Genomic DNA, 19,347 nt, shown 5'->3' on the forward strand with positions numbered 1-19,347 from the left:
GGGGGGCGGGGCCGCAGGCGCGGCGCGGGTCACGTGCCCGGTTGGGTCCCGGCCGGAGACGCGGTCACCCGGGCTCCACCCCCGCTGTGCCCGGCGTTCCTTCAGCGCCGCTGCAGCGCCCGGCGTGTGCATGAAAGCCCCACCTCGCGCCAGCTCGCCCCCGAGCCGCGGTGTCCCCGTTGGGCACTGTGCTGCGTGCCGCGTGCCTGCGGGGTTGGTGGGAGAATGGCTGGCCCGGCGGTGCTGAAGCCCTGCCCGCGGCCTCCCAGTGGCAACCTGCATTTTCCCACTGGGAAGTTGCGCCTGCCGGAATTAGAAGTTCCAGGAGGGAAGATGACCTCCGGGATGCGTGCTGTGCCCGTTAGTAACTCCTCACCCTGTGCTCCGCCCTAGGAGTCAGTAACATGATAGCCAAGCTGGCCAAAACCTGCACCCTGCGCATCAGCCCCGATAAGCTGAACTTCATCCTCTGCGACAGGCTGGCCAGTGGTGGGGTGAGCACGTGGTGTGAGCTGGAGCAGGTGAGCCGGCCCGGGGAGGCAGCCCCCAGCGGCCTCGGACTGCTCCCGCGCCCCCGGAGAGCCCGCACATGCCCTGCTTTCCTTCCCCTAGGAGAACTTTTTCAGTGAATTTCAAATGGAGGGTGTGTCTGCAGAAAACGTGATATATTTAGAACTCACCTCAGAAAACTTATCTCGAGCTTTGAAGACCGCGCAGAATGCCAGAACCTTGAAAATCAAGCTGACAAATAAGCACTTTCCCTGCCTCACAGTCTCCGTGGAGCTGGTGAGTGGGAGGAACAGGGTTTCTGGAGGTTCCCACACGTCTTGGTGTCTGAGGGGTGTCAGTAGTTCTACACCGGGGCTGTTAAGCAGTGTGGTTGAAAGCTAATTACTTTGTTTAAAGATTTGGTGTGTGACTTCTCTTTGTTGGAGTCTGTTGCTCCTCTTCATTAAAAACTTGCAGCATCTGAGTTTCTTTTAATGGTATTGTTTTCCAGTGTAGAAATCATGGTTTTTATCCATTTTCACTTTCTTTAAAAATTTATTTATTTATTTTTGTATATGTGTGGTGCTGGGGATCGAACCCAGGGCCTTGTGCATGCAAGGCAAGAGCTCTACCACTGAGCCACATCCCCAGCTCCTCCATCTGCACTTTCCGTGTGCATTTCCCCAACCTCTTCTGCTGGAATGTCTTCAAATCACCAGTCACGTTTCAGTAACACATCTGTTTTACGTGCTACTGCCAGGTGAGTTTAGCACACAGCTCCCCTCAGATCTCACACACACACACACACACACACACACACAGGATGAAGTTTATATTTCTTAGTATGATGCACAGGGCCTTTCACATGTGGGCCAACGTATCTGGGAGCCAAATCACAAATTACTGCCCTCTGAAATGTTCCCTGGATAGCTCCAGTTCTTTCCAAACTCCCAGAGAGTGGTGGTGTTGGGCCTTCCACTTGATGTCTCTGTCCTTCCGGCCAAAACCCCTTCTGTATAAAATGCTCAGCGTCAGTGCTGCCCCTTCCTAGCTCTGCTGTCCTTACATCTCCCCTTCCCTGTATTTGGTACAGGCTTTGTACATCTATGGGCAAGCGTTGTTTATGGTTTCAAGCTCTCTGTGGAAGAGAATTGCTCAACTCTGTGACTTCTGCTTAATTCTGCGGTCAGTCAGTTCTTAGAGCTAACCAGGGCATTCAGTGTCACAATATGGATCTGGAGTTTCTTCACTTAACGAAAAGAAAAGTAGTTAACGTATACTTTTCTGTGTAAAAGGGCCAGAGACTTTGGTCTGTGGGTCTCATGGAAGCTCCTGGGAGTAGATTAACAGTTTATCCTTCCAGCAGTATAGGAACTGCCACGCACCGAATGGCTTCAGGTTTGCTGCAGTAGCAGGTCAGCCCCCTTCCGTGTCCTGGCTTCACAGACACTGCCCGACTCCCCCAGTGGCTGTCTGCCTCCCACTTTGTTATCGTCTGCAGTGTCACCTGCCCCGAGGGCCTCCGCGGACCTCCGAGTCTGGGGACCTTCCCCACCCTCAGCCTGGGCACTGCCATGTTTTGTCAAGGCCCTAATGAGCATCGCACATGTTTTGTGTGGTTGCGTCCTTAGTGGCCCCTTTGTCCCCTGGAACGCTAGGGACTTTTTTCTGACCCGCCACACGTCATCGGCTCACAGAGCCCAGGGCAGATGCCGTCAGTACCGGTTGAATGGATTTTGTGTGGCTGAATTAAGATCATTCCACTTAGACTTGCCGTCTCAACTTTTTATCCTCGGTTTTTTAGTTTAACTTTGCTTTTGATACTAACAACATAAAGTATCTACATTTCTGTTCTCGGCAGCTGTCCGTGTCGAGCAGTAGTCGCATCGTGACGCATGATATCCCCGTCAAGATCGTGGCTCGCAAACTGTGGAAGGACCTACAGGAGCCCTCCGTCCCAGAGGCTGACGTGAGTGACCCTTCCAGCCTGCTGCTCGGCACACGTGAGGGGCGGTTCTGGGTGCTCTAAGGTTTCCTGTTCGCTTGCAGTGTATTTTATGTGGAAGCTGTGTAAGGCCTGCCAAGAACGTGACACACATGTTTACAGGGTACTTGAGGGAAAACAGTCAGCACGTTTGCCTTTCGTTATTCACATAAACTTTTAAAACTCTGATGCACGTAGTAGAAGTACCATATTCTTTACATGTACTAGAGAGAATGTCTTGCTCAAAACCAGCTCTTGAACAAAACAAAACTGAACACTTTGAATGTCAGTCCTGTTTACGATTCAGTCCTGGCACCAATTCAGGCTGCGCAGGGCCGCGCATCTGGACGTGTGACAGCGCAGGAGGCCTGTGTTTCTTGGAGCCAGGTAGCGCTCCTGCTGAGAGGAGCCCCAGAGGCCCTGGGAGTCGGGAGTGCCAGGGAGCCCTTTGGCTCTCGCTCAGAATGTTTTTAAGGAGAAACACTAAATGTAAACTGGATAAAATGTTTACTTGACAGTAGAAGGTCTCTGTGGGGCTATTGAAAACTGCAGTGAATATTTGTATAAAGTCTATTACAGTAAATTGCCATGAATTCCCCACAGAATTCGTCTTCTTTGCTTCACGAACACTCATCCACCACCCTTGCCACTTCCTTTTTTAAACTTTTTTTTGTCTTTTTGAGACAGGGTCTCGCTATGCAGTTCAGGCTGGCCTTGAGCTCACCTTGTAGCCCAGGCTGATCTCGAACTTGCAGCAATCCTCCTGCCTCAGCCTCCCAAGTGCTGGGATTACAGGTGTGCGCCACCACGCCCAGCCATCCTTGCCACTTTCTGAAGCAGCTCCAAAGCTCTTTATGAGGTGTGATCACAAATATGGCGAATGCTGCTGAGTGCCGTCCAGCAGAAAGGTGGACTCGTCATAAAACATGATGCTGTGTCCTTGTCCACCTTCTTCACTGTATCTGTCACCATGGTGTGACTCCTGGCTGTTCTACAAAGTCAAAAGCATGAAAGGAAAGCATTTTAAATTGATTTAGGACATAGAGGCAGCCAAAGACACTCAGGAAAGGGGACTTCCATGCCAGGTGTGGTGGTGCACGCTTTAATTCCAGCTCTTACGAGGCTGAGGCAGGAGGCTCACCACAAGTTCAAGGCCAGCCTGGGCTACATAGTGAAACCCTGTCTCAAAAAACAAACACAAAAAAGTGAGAGGCCTTCCAGACCTGCTTCGGAAAGTGGCCAGAACAAAGAGACAAGTATGTTGCAAGCCAAGGAGAGTATTTTGAGAGGGATTCACGGCAATGTGTCATAACCATGGTAATTTTTAACATTTAAATACACGCTGTGTTTCAGTCGCACCTTGTCTGCAGGTCGGGGAAGGCCAGCATCCAGTAGCACAGGCTCGGGAGACGGGCAGTGGCTCGCACTGTGTTTTGCTTGGAGCGTGGAGAACGCCCCTGGGTGTAGATTCCCTACGCGGAGGCCTCCTGCTGGGTCCTGGGTTGTTCCCTGTGGGCACCTTCACGGTGTCCCAGGCTGAAACCCACAGGGATGCAGTCGCCAGGGTAACCAGAGGCAAGCGTTCCATTCCTTCACTTGGCTTGGATGCCTGCGAGTTCCTGAGGTTATAAAATTGTCTTCCTTCTCCCATTTTTACGTGAACTTCGCTTAGGACGTTTAAGATAGAGCTTCCGAGTTCCTACACACGCATGCAGCCCCGAGTCAGGCAGCGCTGGCGTTGGCCGCCTTTCTCACTCTGCTGGTGTCTCTGCTTGGTCCCATAGGTTAGTATTTACTTACCGGCCCTGAAGACAATGAAGAGCGTTGTGGAGAAAATGAGGAACATCAGCAATAACCTTGTGAGTCGGGACTCGGGAGGACAGCTCGGAGGGCGGCCCGCCTGGCGCTCGCGGGGACACGCTGGTGCTGCTGTGCGGCTCCCTCGCCGAGGCCGATGCCGGGCCTGGAGCCGGGGCTGAGACCCCACGCTGTCGTGAAGCCTGTCCCAGTGCTGTGCCCCCTCCCGCCCCACGGAGTCCTGTGTGCCCTCCCGGAGCGTACTCCGTAGTTCTGACTTCTCTGCCTTGCGTTTGAATAGAAGAGTCCATCTTCCCTTGTTTTCTTGGTGCTGGCATTGGATGCGGCCTTGGCATGCTGAGCACGTGCTGTCCCACGAGCCACGGCCCCGCCTGAGTCCCCACCTCCCCCTGCAAAGGCCAGAGCATTTCCTGTCCTTCAGGGAGCCCGGAACCGGGGTCCCCACAGCACAGCAGTCCGTTCCAAACCGCTCTCACCAAGTGCCGGGCGCTTTCAGGGTTCCGTTAAATTTGTCTCACAGCGCCACCATGCACGACAGAGCAGGGCCTTGAGTGGTTGTCCTCACACCTGAGCTCATCCTGAATTCTCCCCTCCCTCGCCCCCAAACAGTGGATGCTGTCCCTGAGTCTCTGAGAGGCCTCTGTGGCCGTCCCATCCCTCTGGGCCATCTCTGCCCACCAGGCCCTCCCTGCAGGGCGCGTGGGCTGTGTCTCTGCCACCCAGAGTCTTGTCCTTTTCGTGGCTGTCTTGCCTCAGTTTCTCCCCGGTCACCCCCTGGACGGCCCTGGGCCACGGTCCTGTCCACCCCAGCCCCTCCCCGCCAGCGCAGGAAGCCCTGTTCCCCAGCTCTCCCGGCAGCCAGAAGGCAGAGACCTCTTCCCTGGCCCAGCGACAGGTGGGACTGTCACTCACTCGGTGGCATCAGGGTCCCCGCATGGGTCTGGAGTGAAATGTAGCTTCACGGGATTTTTTAAATCACAGAAACTTTGTGAAGCTCAGTTCTTGGGCCCCTTTTCCCTGGAGTTCCTTCCGCTCGTGTCAGAGCAGGGCCCACGCCCGGCCTTCTGGTCTCTGGATCCAAGAGCCGGCCCTCCGAAGTGGGCTGCCGTGCGCTGACAGTGCATCAGGTCCGTCCGTGTCAGGCCGCTTGCTCTGGGTGCCAGGACTCCGGGAGGCGCAGAGAGGCCCAGGGACTCGGCCGCATTAACCAGTGGATCCGCTTGTTTGTGCTTCGAGTCCATGGAAGGGGTCGGCAGGGTGCAGAGCTGGCGGGTGGCTTAGATCACCAGAGCCGCCTTAGACTGCCCAGAACGGGACCGGCGGCGTGGAAGATGAGCAAGGGGGAGCGGACTGGCAGGGTGCGCAGTGCGGGCGCCCTCAGGGCGGGACGCTGTCTGCAGACCTGGGGCTGCAGAACTGAGCAGCGCGAATGGGACGGGCACTGCCGCTCCCCTCCCTCAGCCCCGCTCGTCCTTCCCTTGCTGTAGCGAGGAGGTGACGGATGGGCGGGCCAGGTGTGTGACCCATGCAGAACCTGAGCAAGCAGCCAGGAGCCCAGCGAGTCCCTAGGGGAGCCTGCAAGCCCTGCGGGGGCGGGGAAAACACGCCTGCCTCAGAAGCCCGGGCTGGGCCCGAGGCCTGCGTTTCCTGCAGCTCCCAGCAGCTCGCAGATGGGTGAGGCGGGTCTGTCTGGCACCCCGCCTGGTAGCAGTGCTCAGGGATTCGGGCCCTCGTGTGGCCTGTCAGAAACGGCTGCATGGGGCCGGCTTAGTGATGAAAACAGGACTACCAGAGGCGCCAGGATGTGGGGAGGGGTGCTGGAGCCGCACACTTGCTTCAGTGGAGCTAGGAGCGCTAGCACGGGGCTTTGTCCCTCTGAACTCAGATAATGTGTGAGGTGCTCGGTATAGTCAGTTGGCGTTCAGCAAACAGGCAAAGACCCCAGGAAAATGATTAAAGAAGTAGGGTGCTTAGGAAACAGCCTGGATGGCGTGACAACCAGATAACCGAGCCTAACGCCAACACTGACCGTGTGCAGAGAGCCAGCGGCCGTCCGCACCTCCAGGCGGGGTTGATGCAGCGCAGCCGTGGGCCAGGCACCGAGCGGGGTCGGGAGTGCTTGGACGCTAAGGTTCCCCGCTGCAGACTTTAGGAATCAGAAGAAAGCAGAAGAGTGTAGGCTGGAAGTGAGCCTAGAAAGCAGGTTGCTTTGCAGAAATACTTCTGAAGCCACTGACCGAATGATTTCCAAAACCGTTTCTCACAAACAGTAGGAACTTTCAGATCGTGGCGTGGCTGCTTGAAAGCAGCGGGTCTGTGCCCAGGGCCGCTCTCCAGAGCCCGGGGGCGCGGCCCGGAGCCTCCCCGGGGGCAGTGCTGCGGGTCAGGAAATGGAACCATTATGTTTCTTGGTTCGTGAAAGGAAGAAACCGCGTTTAAAGTGAGCGCTTTCTATTCAGAGAGAAGTTTACCCATTTATGTGATAAGTGAGTCTGGGGGCTGTTTCTCTGTTTAATGTCAAAAGCTCAGAAATAAGAACTTGCCCAAGTTCTGAAGAAAAGTTCTCCATTTTGTTTTGGAGTGAGAAGCTACCGAGTTCAGAGTGGTGGGAGCCAGGGTGGGGACAGTAAGCGGGTTCCTAGGGTGAGAGCGCAGGCTGGGTTGCGTCGCTTGTGTTCCCGGGTGGCGGGATGCTGGCGGCTGAGCGCACGAGGGCTGTGAACCTGCCGGGCTTGAATAGCCGGCGGCACCGGCGATGGGCTCGCGTTCCACAGGCAGCAGGGCAGTGTGCAGCCGCTGCGCTTCCGTCTCGCTCTGGCTGACGGGCTGGGGCGCTGGGAAGGAAGCCCCCCCACCCCCCGTAACCTACGGGGACGTCCCCGGAACTGCAGGGACAGTGCCAGCACCAGGAGAGGAGCTGAGGAGAGGGCTCAGGGAGGGGAGTGGCCGCGGCCTCCTGGTGCCCAACAGCAGCCAGAGCCTGGGGACCCGGACCTCGCTTCCAGCAGCAGTGCAGCCTGTAAACACGTTTCTCTGCAGCTGTGACGGCGTTCCTCCCCCTACAGAAATACGGCGTGTGGGTCTTTCGTTTTCCTTTTCTTCTCTAAGACTGTTTTGCAATATTCATCCTGCAGGTTATTGAAGCAAACCTCAAAGGAGAACTGAACTTGAAAATAGAAACTGAATTAGTCTGTGTTACAACTCATTTTAAAGATCTTGGAAACCCTCCGTTAGGTGAGTTTGCTTGTGGGCTGCGGTTTGCCTTTGATGAATCACTTCTTTGAGATGGTGGGCGCATCACGGTACCTTAATGTAACACAGGCCAAGGGCGGGTTTCCTCTCCCTGTGTGGGGATGGAGTTGAAGTTGTTCCTGCAGCGCAGCGGCAGCCCCGGGGAAGCGGGGAACACACCGGGCCGCTGAGGGGCCCGGTCCTCTTCTTGAGGACTCGGGTCACCCTGCGTGACCTCCCAGACCTCGCGCAGTCGGAAAGGTGGGTGCGTTCCTTCTCACACTGTCCTCCGTCATGTCAGTGCCTGTGAAGAAATTAGACCCAGGGGCAGGATGTGATCATGTCCACGAGCCGCACTTCCCGTCTCCGTGGGGGTCAAGGGCAGAGGGGTCAGGTCGGCCAGCAGTGGAGCAGGCGGCGACGGAACACGCAGAGGGCGCAGGGTGGAGGCACAGGACCGAGTAGAAGTAGCCGTGAGCGTGTGGAATCATTTGTGATCTGTGTGTTCCCAGACAGATAACGGAGGCCCTGGCTGCGCCGCGAGTTCAGATTCGCTGCCTCGGGCTTGGTTGTGCGTGGACACAGTGCCAAGGCTGTGTTGCGAGGGGCCTGTCCCCTGCAGTGACTGAGGGGCCCTCGATCACAGCTCTGCGGCCCGTGTGAAAGGACTATGTTCCGAGTCATTAAGTTTGCTCTTACTAAATGCGGGGGACCCGCCTTCGCACATCCCAGAGGGGGACAGGCTGTTTCCTCCACTCCTTCTGCTCCAGTGAGAAGCCACATTAACTACCTACATTTCAGCTTTGAAAACCTAATGAACACCACAGTCTTCAAGGTCAGGGAGAGGCGCAGACCTGTTCCACATTCCCGCACGTGGAGGCCCTGTAGAGGGTGCTGTAGTGTTTAAGGCAGGGTTAGGAGGCTGCTGTAGCGTTAGGCCCGAGTAAGTGCGTGCTCAGCAGTGACCCAGCCACGCGCTCTGCGTCTGTCTGTCCAGCACACACACGCAGGTGGTGAGGGGAATGGTTAAGTGAACGTGCCTTGTGCGCCTCCGGTTCCCTGTGCCATCCAGAGATGTCACACGTGACCCACTCGTGTTGCCCTAGCCTCTGATGACGCCCCTCGGGACAGAGACCCGGCCGCGATGGCCGAGGTGCGCGTGGACATCAGGAAGCTCCTGCAGTTCCTCTCCGGGCAGCAGGTGAACCCCACCAAGGCCCTGTGCCGTGAGTGTTGCCTCTGTTTTGTTTCCTGTCTGGACCCTTTGGGCCCCTCTAGCCTGACAGGTGGCAGGTGCCTGCTGGCTGATGGCGACCCGCCGGAGCTGGGTCCCTACCCTGGGCCGCTCCCGCCCCGCCCTGAGCAGGCCAGGACTGCTGGGCTCCTTCCGGCACCTGGTGCAGACCACAGCTGCTCCAGGGAAGCAGTGGCCGGGCTCGAAGGGCTGCCGTGGGGCGCGGCAGGGAAGCGCGCGTAGTCCGTGCTGCCTTCGGCACTCTGCACTCGGAAGGGACCGGACAAGGCCAGGCGGCCCGTCCCACACCAGCCCCTCTGAGGGGAGACGAGGAGACCGGGAAGGGGAGGTGTCCGGTGGACTGATGCACGGGTGATGCCTGCAGGGTGTCCGGGTGCAGGGTGCTTCTCACACACCCTGTGCTTCCCCCAGTAAGGACCCGGAAGTGTGACGTGCCTGGAGCCCAGCCTCCGGGTCTCCTTCTGAGGCCTGGTGGCCGAGTGCTTCCTGCTTCCTTCTGGGGGAGGGGTGGCCCGGCCTGGGCTGTGACCTCAGCAGGGGCCGAGAACAGAGACCACCGGTGGGCAGCACCAACCAAGTGCAGAGCTGTGCGACACAGGCGGGAGCAGCATGGGGGTCCCGAGTGGCTCGGAACACCGCAGTCTCTCTCCCCAGATATTGTGGCCGGCAGGATGGTTCATCTCGATCTGCTCCACGAAGACGTCTCCCTGCAGTACTTCATCCCGGCGCTGTCTTAGCCGCACTGTCCTCGGGCCCGGGCCCTCGGTGCTGATGGCAGGCGGCGGGGCCTGCGCGGAGGCTGTCACCCTCCCACACCGCGCTCAGTTCCCCCTCTTCGGGATTTGAGGGATACAGCGGGACAAACAGATTTCTTCGTGTTACTCATTCCTGGGGGTTTTTCCTTGTGTTTGGTTGTAAAACTTTGAGAAGAGAAGCTAGAATTTGTTCAGACTCGAGTTTTTGTCCAAACTCGAGTTTTTGTTCACTTATGTTTTGTGCTGCGGAGGACCTGCGCCTCCCAGGTGACGAGCATGCGCAGTAGCACAGAGCGCGCGCTGGCCCCGTGCGGACGGACGCCTCGAGCGGGCGTCGGCTCCTGGAAGGCGCCTTCGGCCACGCGGGGTGGGACGAGGTCGCGGTCCTGGTGAGCTCAGAAGTCTCCTCGCTGCTCCCAGCGCCTTCTCTGCATGTCCCCTCTGCCTGTCTGTCCTGGACCTCCGTGACGGCCCAAGGCAGAGCCTCTCCTTCCTGGAGGAGGTCGGCTTTGCTTTTGGGTTACAGTGTGTTTTCAGCAGTGCTAGAGGTGGAGCCCAGGGCGTGGGGCACACCAGGCCGGCGCTGGCCCTGAGTTTCATTCTGCGGGGTACACCGGGTGCACCAGGCCCCACCAGCCTTTGCCTGGGGAGGAGCCGCAGGAGCAGCTCCCCGGAGGAGCTGCCCTTGCCCCTGCCTCCACAGGGCAGCCCGCCCTGTTTCCTGTCCCAGGAAATCACACGCCCTGGGAGGTGGGCAGCATCTTAATGTCTCCGTACAGAGCCCAGACCCAGGTCACTGAGGGTGAGATGAGGAAACCGAGGGTCAGCAAAAAGTGGCAGCGCCCTTTCCAACCTTTTTATATCACATGGTAAAAACCAGTGTGTTTAACACTCCTGGTGTTTAATGTTAGTTTTAACCACATGTTGTGTTTTGTTAAGGTAACATTTTGAAATCACTTTTGCCCAAGTGTGATGGCACATGCCCCTAATCCCAGCACTCGGGAGGCCAAGGCAAGAGGATCGCTGTGAGTTCCAGGCCAGCCTGGGCTACATCCTTCAAGGCCAGCCTGAACTGCGTAGTGAGAGCCTGTCTCAAAAAACCGTAAAACAGGTATTTTACATTGGAAAGCTTGTCTCTCTTCGGCTTGTTACAACATGGATTCCAGCTGCAGCCATAAAACCTGAAATCACACTCGGCATCAGAAAAGCACCTCGGCGTGGTTCCGCCCCGGGGAAGGAAGGGCTGGGTGGCGTCGCGGCCGGGGTACACCCTGCATTGGCATTGCACCTGGACCTCATGTCCTAGAGGTCCAGTTCTGCATTGTAACACCGCGTGGAGGAAACCCGTGTGCACTTCCCACCCGACCCCTGCCGCCCGGCGGATTGAGTGTGTTCACAGTTGTGCAGCTGCCCCGGCCGCTGTAAAGCATTTTCACCGCCCGTAAAGACCCCGCCACTCAGCCGGCCAGGCCTGCCCGTCGCCTGCTTCCTCGGTGTCTTCTCTGTTTCCGTCTGTGCTGGGCCCTTTAAAGGCCCCTCCGCCTCAGTCTCGGTGTCACTCCCTCGGCAACCCTGGCCGCCCATCTCTACCGTTCAGGCCGTTCGCAGATGAGCATGGGCCCGCGGCCTTTGTGCCTGGCTTACTCCTCTTAGCAGTTTCTCCAGTTCCTAACTTCCTGTTACAAGTAACTGTCACAGGGCGCTTTAAACAGACAAGGGAAGCATCCCATACTGCTACACTGAAGAGACGCAAAGTACCCTAGATGTGAGTGAGTAGGGAGGAGTTAGAGGACCTCCGGCTTGATACAGTGTTTCCCTCTCTTCAAGTAATGTTGCCAGAAAAAGTGTTGAGAGAACAAAGTGTTAAAGGCTGTAGTTGAGTTTTAAAAGATGGTTTATGGTCGTATATCATCTGACAGAAATGTCCTGATGCCGGCATCTCAGCCTCACGACTGCTGGGTGGTTCCTATTTCATCTTTGTACGCTGATGTATTTTCTAGCAATTTTGTAACCAACTTTGTAAAAAATATTTTTATGGCATTAAATAAGTATTTATTATTTATTTGTTGTTTGAGAATTATTTCTACATATTCACCTGGAAATCTCAGTTTCCCGGACTTAGACTTTAGGCTTCGTTTTCACAGCACATCCATATTTTCACACACAGGAAATGAAATGTTCCGTCGGTCGTGCTGAGGCTCTGCAGGCTGGGGCCCTGGGCAGCCGGAGGTGGCGGGGAACCCAGCGGTCTCAGGGCTGCATGGCTATGGAAAACGTGCTGACGGCCCGTGGGTGTGAGAGGCTTTATCTGCCGCTGTTTCAGAGCTTTCGTCCGGTCGGGGCTGGGACAGCGGGAACAGGAGTGTGGGAAGGGCCCGGATCCCCACACCGCAGGGGCACAGATGCAGGACCACTGCGCCAGGCCCCGCCTGCTGACGGGCCTCCAGCCGAGCTGCACCGCAGGCCGCACAGCCTTCCTGCGCAGGCCTTGGGGGACACCGGGGATCTGCGCTGTGGCTGTGAACGAGCCGTCATTGTCTCGGGGCCTCTGTGAGAGCCGAGGTACTGAGTTGTTAGGTTTCCGAGAGATGGGCTGGCACCCTCTGACCCAGCAGCCGTGTGCGCCCAGCCTAGGTGCTTGCAAATTTAGATTTTAAAAGCATCAAATAAAGTCAACCTCCTGTTAGCATACAGGTTCCCCCTTAAAATAGTGCATCCGTGTGGTTGGATCTTCTGAACAGAGAGAAAATCCTGCTGAGGGCCTCCAGGTGGTAGGGGAAAGCGGATGACCACAAAGGGGAGAACCAGAGCCCAGGGCCCTCGGAGGGGTCCTGCGGGCGGGGACAGGGACAGGGACGCATCCTGCCGGCCTCTCATGGACTTGCGTTAGTCACGTGGCCCGGCTCCCTCAGGATGACGTGGGGTGGGTCCGTTGTCTCCGTCAAACAGTCTGTACTCGGTGGAGAAAACACGCCAGAGTGAAGGACAGAGGCGAGCGGCGAGGCTGGCAAGGGTGGGGCAGGGACACAGGCCAAGAAGACGGGATAACTGCGCAGTGGTCCAGTTAAACATCCCCGGGGAACGTGTGTGGTGATTCTCTTAGCCACTGCACTGTGACAGCGTAAACAGGAAGGTGTCCCGTCCATCCCTTTACTAAGACAAAGTGACCCCCTTTCTTTGGGTGAAAGACCTCGCCGCCAGGACTCTCACTCCAGGTTCCCGGTGTTAGCGCTGGATGTAGCAAAGCTGGGCTTTTGTCTTACTTGAAAACGGCCTTAGAAGTGTCCCAGTGTCCTCCACCACGAACTGCAGGGCACCCGGCTGTTACTCACAGCCACGGCGACCCTGTTTACTCACTGGAGCTACTTCTAAGCCGCACCAGGGCTCACACATCTTGCTTGCAAACCCACACCCTTTAGGACAGGTTTGTCAGGAAACAGCCCTACAGCGTGGTGGGAGGGGACCCCAGAGCTCCTCTGGGAGGGTGCTGGTTGGGGGGTTGTGATTGGCTGATTGTCCCAAGATAGGCGGGCAGGGGAGCTCCCAGCTTGGCCCAGGGGTCTGGGAGCCCAGGTCCTGCGGGATCCGGAGGCCTCGAGCACATCTCTGCCTGCTCCTGTTTGCCCGAAGCCAGCTGTGAGTTGGGTACCGTGCAGGGGGTCCCATGGTCGCGTGTGGCCTGAGCCGGGCCTGGAGGGTGCTGATGGGAGCTGCGGCCCTGCTCCCCTTGGTGGGGTCCACGCCGGGGATCAGCTCTAAGGCAGGTGAGTTCCGCATCCCACCAGGCGCAGAAACCTCCCTGCGTTCCCGATTTTATCACCACAGTGTGCCCGTTGGTGCTGTGTGCTCGGTGGCCCCGAGGGTGTCTTTGGGGTGGGCAGACGAGGCTCCGTGGGGACAGGGGGGAAATGAGTTGGCTTGTGTGGTGCCGCAGGCAGTGAGGTCACGTGAGGCGGGGCCAGGGCTCATCTGCAGCACGCTCCATTAGAAGGGGGGAAACTGAGGCATGCACATTCTGAGTAATAACGAACAGAATCGGGCTTGAGCCATGAGGGGCACCACATTTCCTCAGGATAAACATCACTCTGGACCCGTTTCCCTGTGTGTTTTGTGTGTGCTCCGGTCTGAGCTGCAACCCGAGCCTGGGGTCGTTGAATCCACTCTCACATCGTGAGGCACAGGACCCAGGAGAGCACCCCCAGCTTCTCTCAGGGAGCTAACAGGAGAGCACCCCCAGCTTCTCTCTCAGAAGAGCTAACAGGAGAGCACCCCCAGCTTCTCTCTCAGGAGAGCTAACAGGAGAGCACCCCCAGCTTCTCTCTCAGGAGAGCTAACAGGAGAGCACCCCCAGCTTCTCTCTCAGGAGAGCAGCTCTCGGGAGAGCACCCCAGATTCTCCTCTCGGGGAGGACTCCCTGCTGGGCATCGGGCCACAGCTTTTTGCTTTCCTGTCTTTGACACTGAGTCATGCTGGGTCCTGCTGAGCCTGCCAGAACTCCCCAGGCGATTGTACCCCCCCCCCGGGGACCCCCAGTGTCCATTCATCTTTATCTCCTGTGTGTCTAATGCCCAGTCTCCCCAGTAGGGCGGGACTCAGGGGGATAAACTGTTACCTACAGAGCAGCATCAAATAATTGAGCCTGAAATCTGAAACGCTCAATTAGTGATTTTAGAAAGTTCTACGGAGAGGGCTTTCATGTAAAGTACGGCAAAGACCTCAGGGAGATGCAGCAGCCCTTCGCCCTTCTCTGCCTTACTTGAGGGGCTCCCAGGGCCACTTCCCGCTGGGATTCTGCCTTACCTTCCTGATTTCGGACACAGAAATGAAATGATTTCTTTTCTTGTCCCTCTTTGCTGTTGTTATGAAGGTCAGAGGGACAGATAGGGTCCTGGGGAGTCTTTGATGTCTCCTAAGTGGGGAGCTGGATAGTAGGATCTTTTTTTTTTAGATCGTGGATTCTTAAAAGGGATCATTGTTAGGGGCCACTTTGCTAATTTCAAGCAGAACATTCATGCTTAAAGGTTTGGTTTTATTTGCTTTTTTTGGCAGTATGTGGACTGAACCCAGGGCCTTTGCACTGAGCTACAGCCCCAACACTTGCTATTATCTTGAGACGGGGTCTCACTTAGTTTCTAAATGCCGGGCTGGGTTTGAACCCGCAATCTTCCTGCCTCGGCTTCCCAGAGTGCTGGGGTTATAGATGTGCGCTATCAGGCCCGCTGTAGGTAGAGTTTTTAGAACTCAGCATATTTCACAGCTTGCTGGATCACATCCAGGTCCTACCTCAAGTGGCACATCCTTGTCCCCAGGGGGATGCAGCATGATTTGGGATCTGCTTTGGGCCAAGGGTAGGGCGGACCGCAGGCCCGGAGGACACAGGCTGAGGATGTGGGGGACCCGGCAACTCCATCCCTCGGCGGGGTGCACGATGCCCACAGCGCTGCCCGGAGCGCGAGCCAGGGCTGCCCGGCCCAGCGAGGCCCCCGGGAAACGTTCTGTGTCCTGACTGTGCCCCAGCAGCTCCCTGGCTGCGGGCTAAGGCCCGGGGAGGAGAGCCTTTTACCGCTTCTGCCTCCAGGGGCCCGCGAGCCTGTCTCACTCGCTTCGCCGCTCTTTTGTCCTGCAGTCGCTGGCGGCCTCTGCCACATCCAAGCTGAGAATGGAGGCGGCTTTCGGAAGCCCCGCAGGGAGGGGGAAGGGGCGCAGAGCCAGGCGGGAGGGTGCCTCAGAGGGGGCGCAGGTGTCTTTACTCACAGCCCCGTGTGCCGGCGTCAGATGTAACAGGAAGGTGTCAGCACCCTGGGCTTCAGAGAGGGGAGGAGGCGGTTTGCTTACAGAGATGTCGAACTCGCTGCGCCCGACCCCCTCTGTGCTCCCAGGTGGCCCAGAGCACTGAGAAGAACCCCCCGCCCCGCCCAGTAACCCTGGCGAGCACACATGGCCTCAAATCTCTCAGATTTGGACCAAACACTGCGGAGGAAACGGAAGCTGGCGCGGCAGGGGGTGGGTGGATGGGGGCAGAGCGCAGCTAGGCGCCTCGGCCCCGGATCTCACCGGAGCTATGGCCCAGCCAGCAGACGCCGCACGGGGGCGCCCCCTGCCCGAGAAGGGGCTGCACCCCGAGACTTTCCCACCGCTGGCGTCCTGCTGGCCTCCAGATGAATGTGAGTTCATAAACAGTTCTGGAATAGAGAGATTCATCTTCGAGGCAGAACACTAAATCAAACCAAGTTTCGAGATACTTCTCTTACGAACGTTAGAATATTGGTGCAAGGATTTAAGGGAACTAATAAGTGGACTGGCCACGGTGGCACACACCTGTAATCCAAGCACTCTGGGAGGCTGAGGCAGGAGAGTCCCAAGTTTGAACCCACTCTGGGCAATTTAGTAATTTAGTAAGACAGTTGCAGCTGAGTGCGGTGGCACACATTTTTAATCCCAGCACTGGGGAGGCTGAGGCAGGAGGATTGCCACACGTTCGAGGCTAGCCTGGGCTACATAGTAAGTTCAAGGCCTACCTAAACTATATGACAAGACCCTGTCCAAAAAAAAAAAAAGACCTGTCTCAAAATAAAAGGCAAAAAGGACTGAGGATGTAGTTTAGTGCAGAAGCCCTAGGTCTGATCCCCAGGACTGCTGGGCAGAGGTGTCTTATGGTGGTGAGGACTGGGTCCCAGCCTCTAAATTACAAAGGGGGAAGCTGGGGGAGAGGTGCGAGACAGCTCTTGGCCAGCGCTGGGGGGCGGGGTGTGGGCCTGGGCGTCCCTGTGGGGGCCCCTGTGGGCGCCCTGTGAACCCCTGGGCTTCTGAGGACCAGCTGTGGCCTTTTATGATCGCGAGTCTGGGCCTGTGTTCCCACTGCAGCCTCGAGAAGTGCTCTGTGCCGGCAGCCGCACGCAGACCCCTCCGAAAGCACGCCTCGGACACAGAGCTGCCGCCCGGTGTAGGGCAGAACTGTCCCTGGCTGGGAAAACGCCACTGAGTGGAGCGTGTTTTTTTCTCAGTGTATGAGGAGTGATCAAAAAATACATGTATGATTCAGTAAAGAATGTGTTACAGCAAATGCCACATTGCCGTGAATCCCTCGAAATCTTCCCTTTCACGTGGAGTGTACTTACCCACTGCCCTGTCACTTCCTTTTCTTTTTTATTTTTGGGACAGAGGCTCGCTATGTAGTTCAGGCTGGCCTCATATTTACTGTGTAGCCCGGGCTGGCCTCAAACTCATGGTGATCCTCCTGCCTCAGCCTCCCGAGTGCTGGGATTACAGGGTGCACCACCACGCCCGGCTCTCGTCACTTTCTGCAGCAGCTCCAGAGTCCTCTTTCCCGACTGTTTTTAGTTGCGCTGTCCTGGCTGCCTTGATGTCCTGCAGAGATCCAAAGCGCTTACTTACCCTTTATGGTCATTTTTACTTTGGGGAGGAGCCAGAAGTCACACCACACCGGCTGCAGTGAACAAGGTGGACGAGGACACGGCACCATGTTTTCAGGACCCTGCCTTTCTGTTGGATGGTGCTCAGCAGCAGCTCCACTGTACTTTTTATCACACCTCGTAAAGACCCTCAGGAAAGAGGACTCCAGAGCTGCTTCAGAAGTGGCAGGAGGGGCTGGGGATTTAGCTCAGCGGCAGAAGCGCCTGCCTGGCAAGCGCAAGGTCGTGAGTTCGGTTCCCGGTACCGGAGAAAAACCAAAAAAAAACCAAACAGAAGTGGCAGGAACGAAGGGATGAGTATGTGGAAAGCAAGGGAGAATAATCTGAGCGGGATTAATAGCCACGCGTAACGCTCACCGTGTGTGTGTGTGTTGGTCACCTCTGTGTGAGGATGTCCCCTCATGAGGGCCCTGTGCAGAAATCAGAAGCACTGGCGCTTCGCTCCATCTCGCTGTCTTGCAGGAAGCGGCTGGGCTGACTGCTGTGTCCGGGACCCGCGGGCTGCGGCGCAGGCCAGGGGCATCTCCGGGAACCAGGAACGGTGAGCTCCGGGCGGCAGGCTGCACTACACTACGATGCACATGTGCAGAGCTATTTCTTCCAAAAGAAATATCCCACTTTCTGTGGACAAAAAAAAGGGGGCCAAAGGGAGCCAGTTTAGAGGCGTTTGCAGGTCATGGACGCTCGGTGCCCACCCGGAATGAAGCTTCCACTCGCTGCTCCCTGCGGAAAGGGCCTGAGCCGCGCAGCCTGACCCCAGCGTGGCCTCCGGTGCTAATTTAGCAAACCCTGACTCTGTCCCAAAATCCTGACTCTGCCCCAAGAGGGGCTGCGTGCCTTCTGGTCCCCCGAGCTCTTAGCACCGCTCCTGGAAAAGCCAGCCCCCGGGGACGTCCTGGGCTCACTGTGGCCTGGCATGATGGCCCCTTGGCCCCTCGGGGGCTGCAGTCACAGGGGACAGCTGGCCGGTGGGCCGCGCCCTGGACAGTGTGCGGAGGGCGGGTTTGTCCCCAAAGCGCTTGGGAGGACGCCGGGCAGTGTTGTCCCCAGCTCTTCCTGCCAACCCTGGGCCGCCAGCAGCTCCAGCGGACAGACCGAGGCACCTGCTTTAGAGTTCAAGCCTGGTGGAAACCGCAGGAACCTGTCCTGGGCGGGGCCTCCAGCCGCTCCCCTGTGCACGCTGAGAGCACACGGGGCTGAGGACCGGCCGCTGTCGGCTCCACCAGCCCATCTTGGCTCCAGCTTTCTCATGGGCTTTTTTGTAAATCTTGCTTTTCTTTCATTCAAAATTTCAAATTCCAGGTGTTGGCTTATTTGACATTCACTCTGATCAGTCAGAGAATGGCAAGGAGTTGCTTCTGTGTCCCTAGAACAGAAGAGAAAAGCTGAGCCTGCTGGCACACGCCTGCAATCCTAGCACTCTGGAGAGGCGGAGGCAGGGGGATCACAAGTTTGAGCCCAGCTTAGGAAATTTAATGACTTAACTAGACCCTGTGTCAAAAATTTTTTTTAAATGTTGCATTTTTTAAATTTATTGGTACAGTTTATTTATATATTTTCTCCCATCAGATTTTATTGCTACATTTTAGATATACATACTGATCACACTCATCATAGGGAGTTTGTGCCTCTACATGATAGCTCCTGCTGCTTCCGTATTCCCCATCCCCCTCCCCTCCCTTCAACCCCTCTTCCCCTCCTTACTTACAAAACTTGGTTTCCATTTTTCCTTCTGTTCTGTTTTTTAATGTCCTTTCTTTCCCTCCCTTTCTCCCCACCCTTGTTCCTCTTCTCATTTGAACATTTTCCTCTCATTTCCTAATATCTATTCTACATTTTGGTCCTTATTTACGCTTTTGGTTTCTCATCCCAGATAAACAACGTGGTATTTTAACATGTGTGTCCGATTTACATCATTTAAGAGAATGGCCTTAAGGTGCATCCATTTAGCTAGAAATGTCTCAAGCTTATCCTTTTGAAGGCTGAGTAGTACTCTATTGTATAAAAAAAATCTTTTCCATTCATTGGATGATGGGCATTAGGGTTGTTTCCAAGATTTAGCTATTACAAACTGTGCTGCTATAAACATCGGTGTGCATATATTGCTGTGGCATGATGCTTTTAATTCTTTCAGGAAGATAACAAGAAAGGGAATAGCTGGGTCAGGTGGAACTTCTAGTTTTAGGGGTCTTTTGTTTTTTTTTTTTTTGAGACAAGGTCTTGCTGGTCTTTAACTCATGGCAATCCTCCTGTCTCAGCCTCCCAGGGGCTGGGATTACAGGCATGCACCATCATGCCTGGCTAGTTTTACTTTTTTGAGGAATCTCCACACTGATTTCCAGAGGGGTTGCACCAGTTTGCACTCCCACCAACAACAGAGAA

The 19,347-nt window shown here is 56.3% G+C and overlaps 2 protein-coding genes across 2 annotated transcripts in view; both read left to right on the top strand.

The window, feature by feature from the left end:
- Positions 1–393: 393 nt before the first annotated feature.
- On the top strand, positions 394–11,594 carry Hus1 (HUS1 checkpoint clamp component; the record flags this gene model as incomplete). The annotated part of the gene is given in 7 exon segments (XM_005396631.2): positions 394–521; positions 613–786; positions 2,351–2,458; positions 4,258–4,332; positions 7,426–7,525; positions 8,629–8,748; positions 9,432–11,594. Coding segments are annotated over 7 exon segments (788 nt in total), but the record flags the coding sequence as incomplete, so codon positions are not given.
- Positions 11,595–13,223: 1,629 nt separating this feature from the next.
- Positions 13,224–19,347, top strand: part of LOC106149896 (polycystic kidney disease protein 1-like 1) — an 18,096-nt gene continuing 11,972 nt past the window's right edge. Inside the window, exons 1-2 of the mRNA XM_013520638.1 lie at positions 13,224–13,296; positions 17,428–17,506. Coding sequence (XP_013376092.1) covers positions 13,236–13,296; positions 17,428–17,506 — 140 coding nt within the window. The 5' untranslated portion in view covers positions 13,224–13,235. The remainder of the gene's footprint in view (positions 13,297–17,427; positions 17,507–19,347) is intronic.

Source organism: Chinchilla lanigera, unplaced genomic scaffold, assembly GCF_000276665.1.
Source record: "Chinchilla lanigera isolate Chin_1 unplaced genomic scaffold, ChiLan1.0 scaffold00055, whole genome shotgun sequence".
Taxonomy (NCBI): domain Eukaryota; kingdom Metazoa; phylum Chordata; class Mammalia; order Rodentia; family Chinchillidae; genus Chinchilla; species Chinchilla lanigera.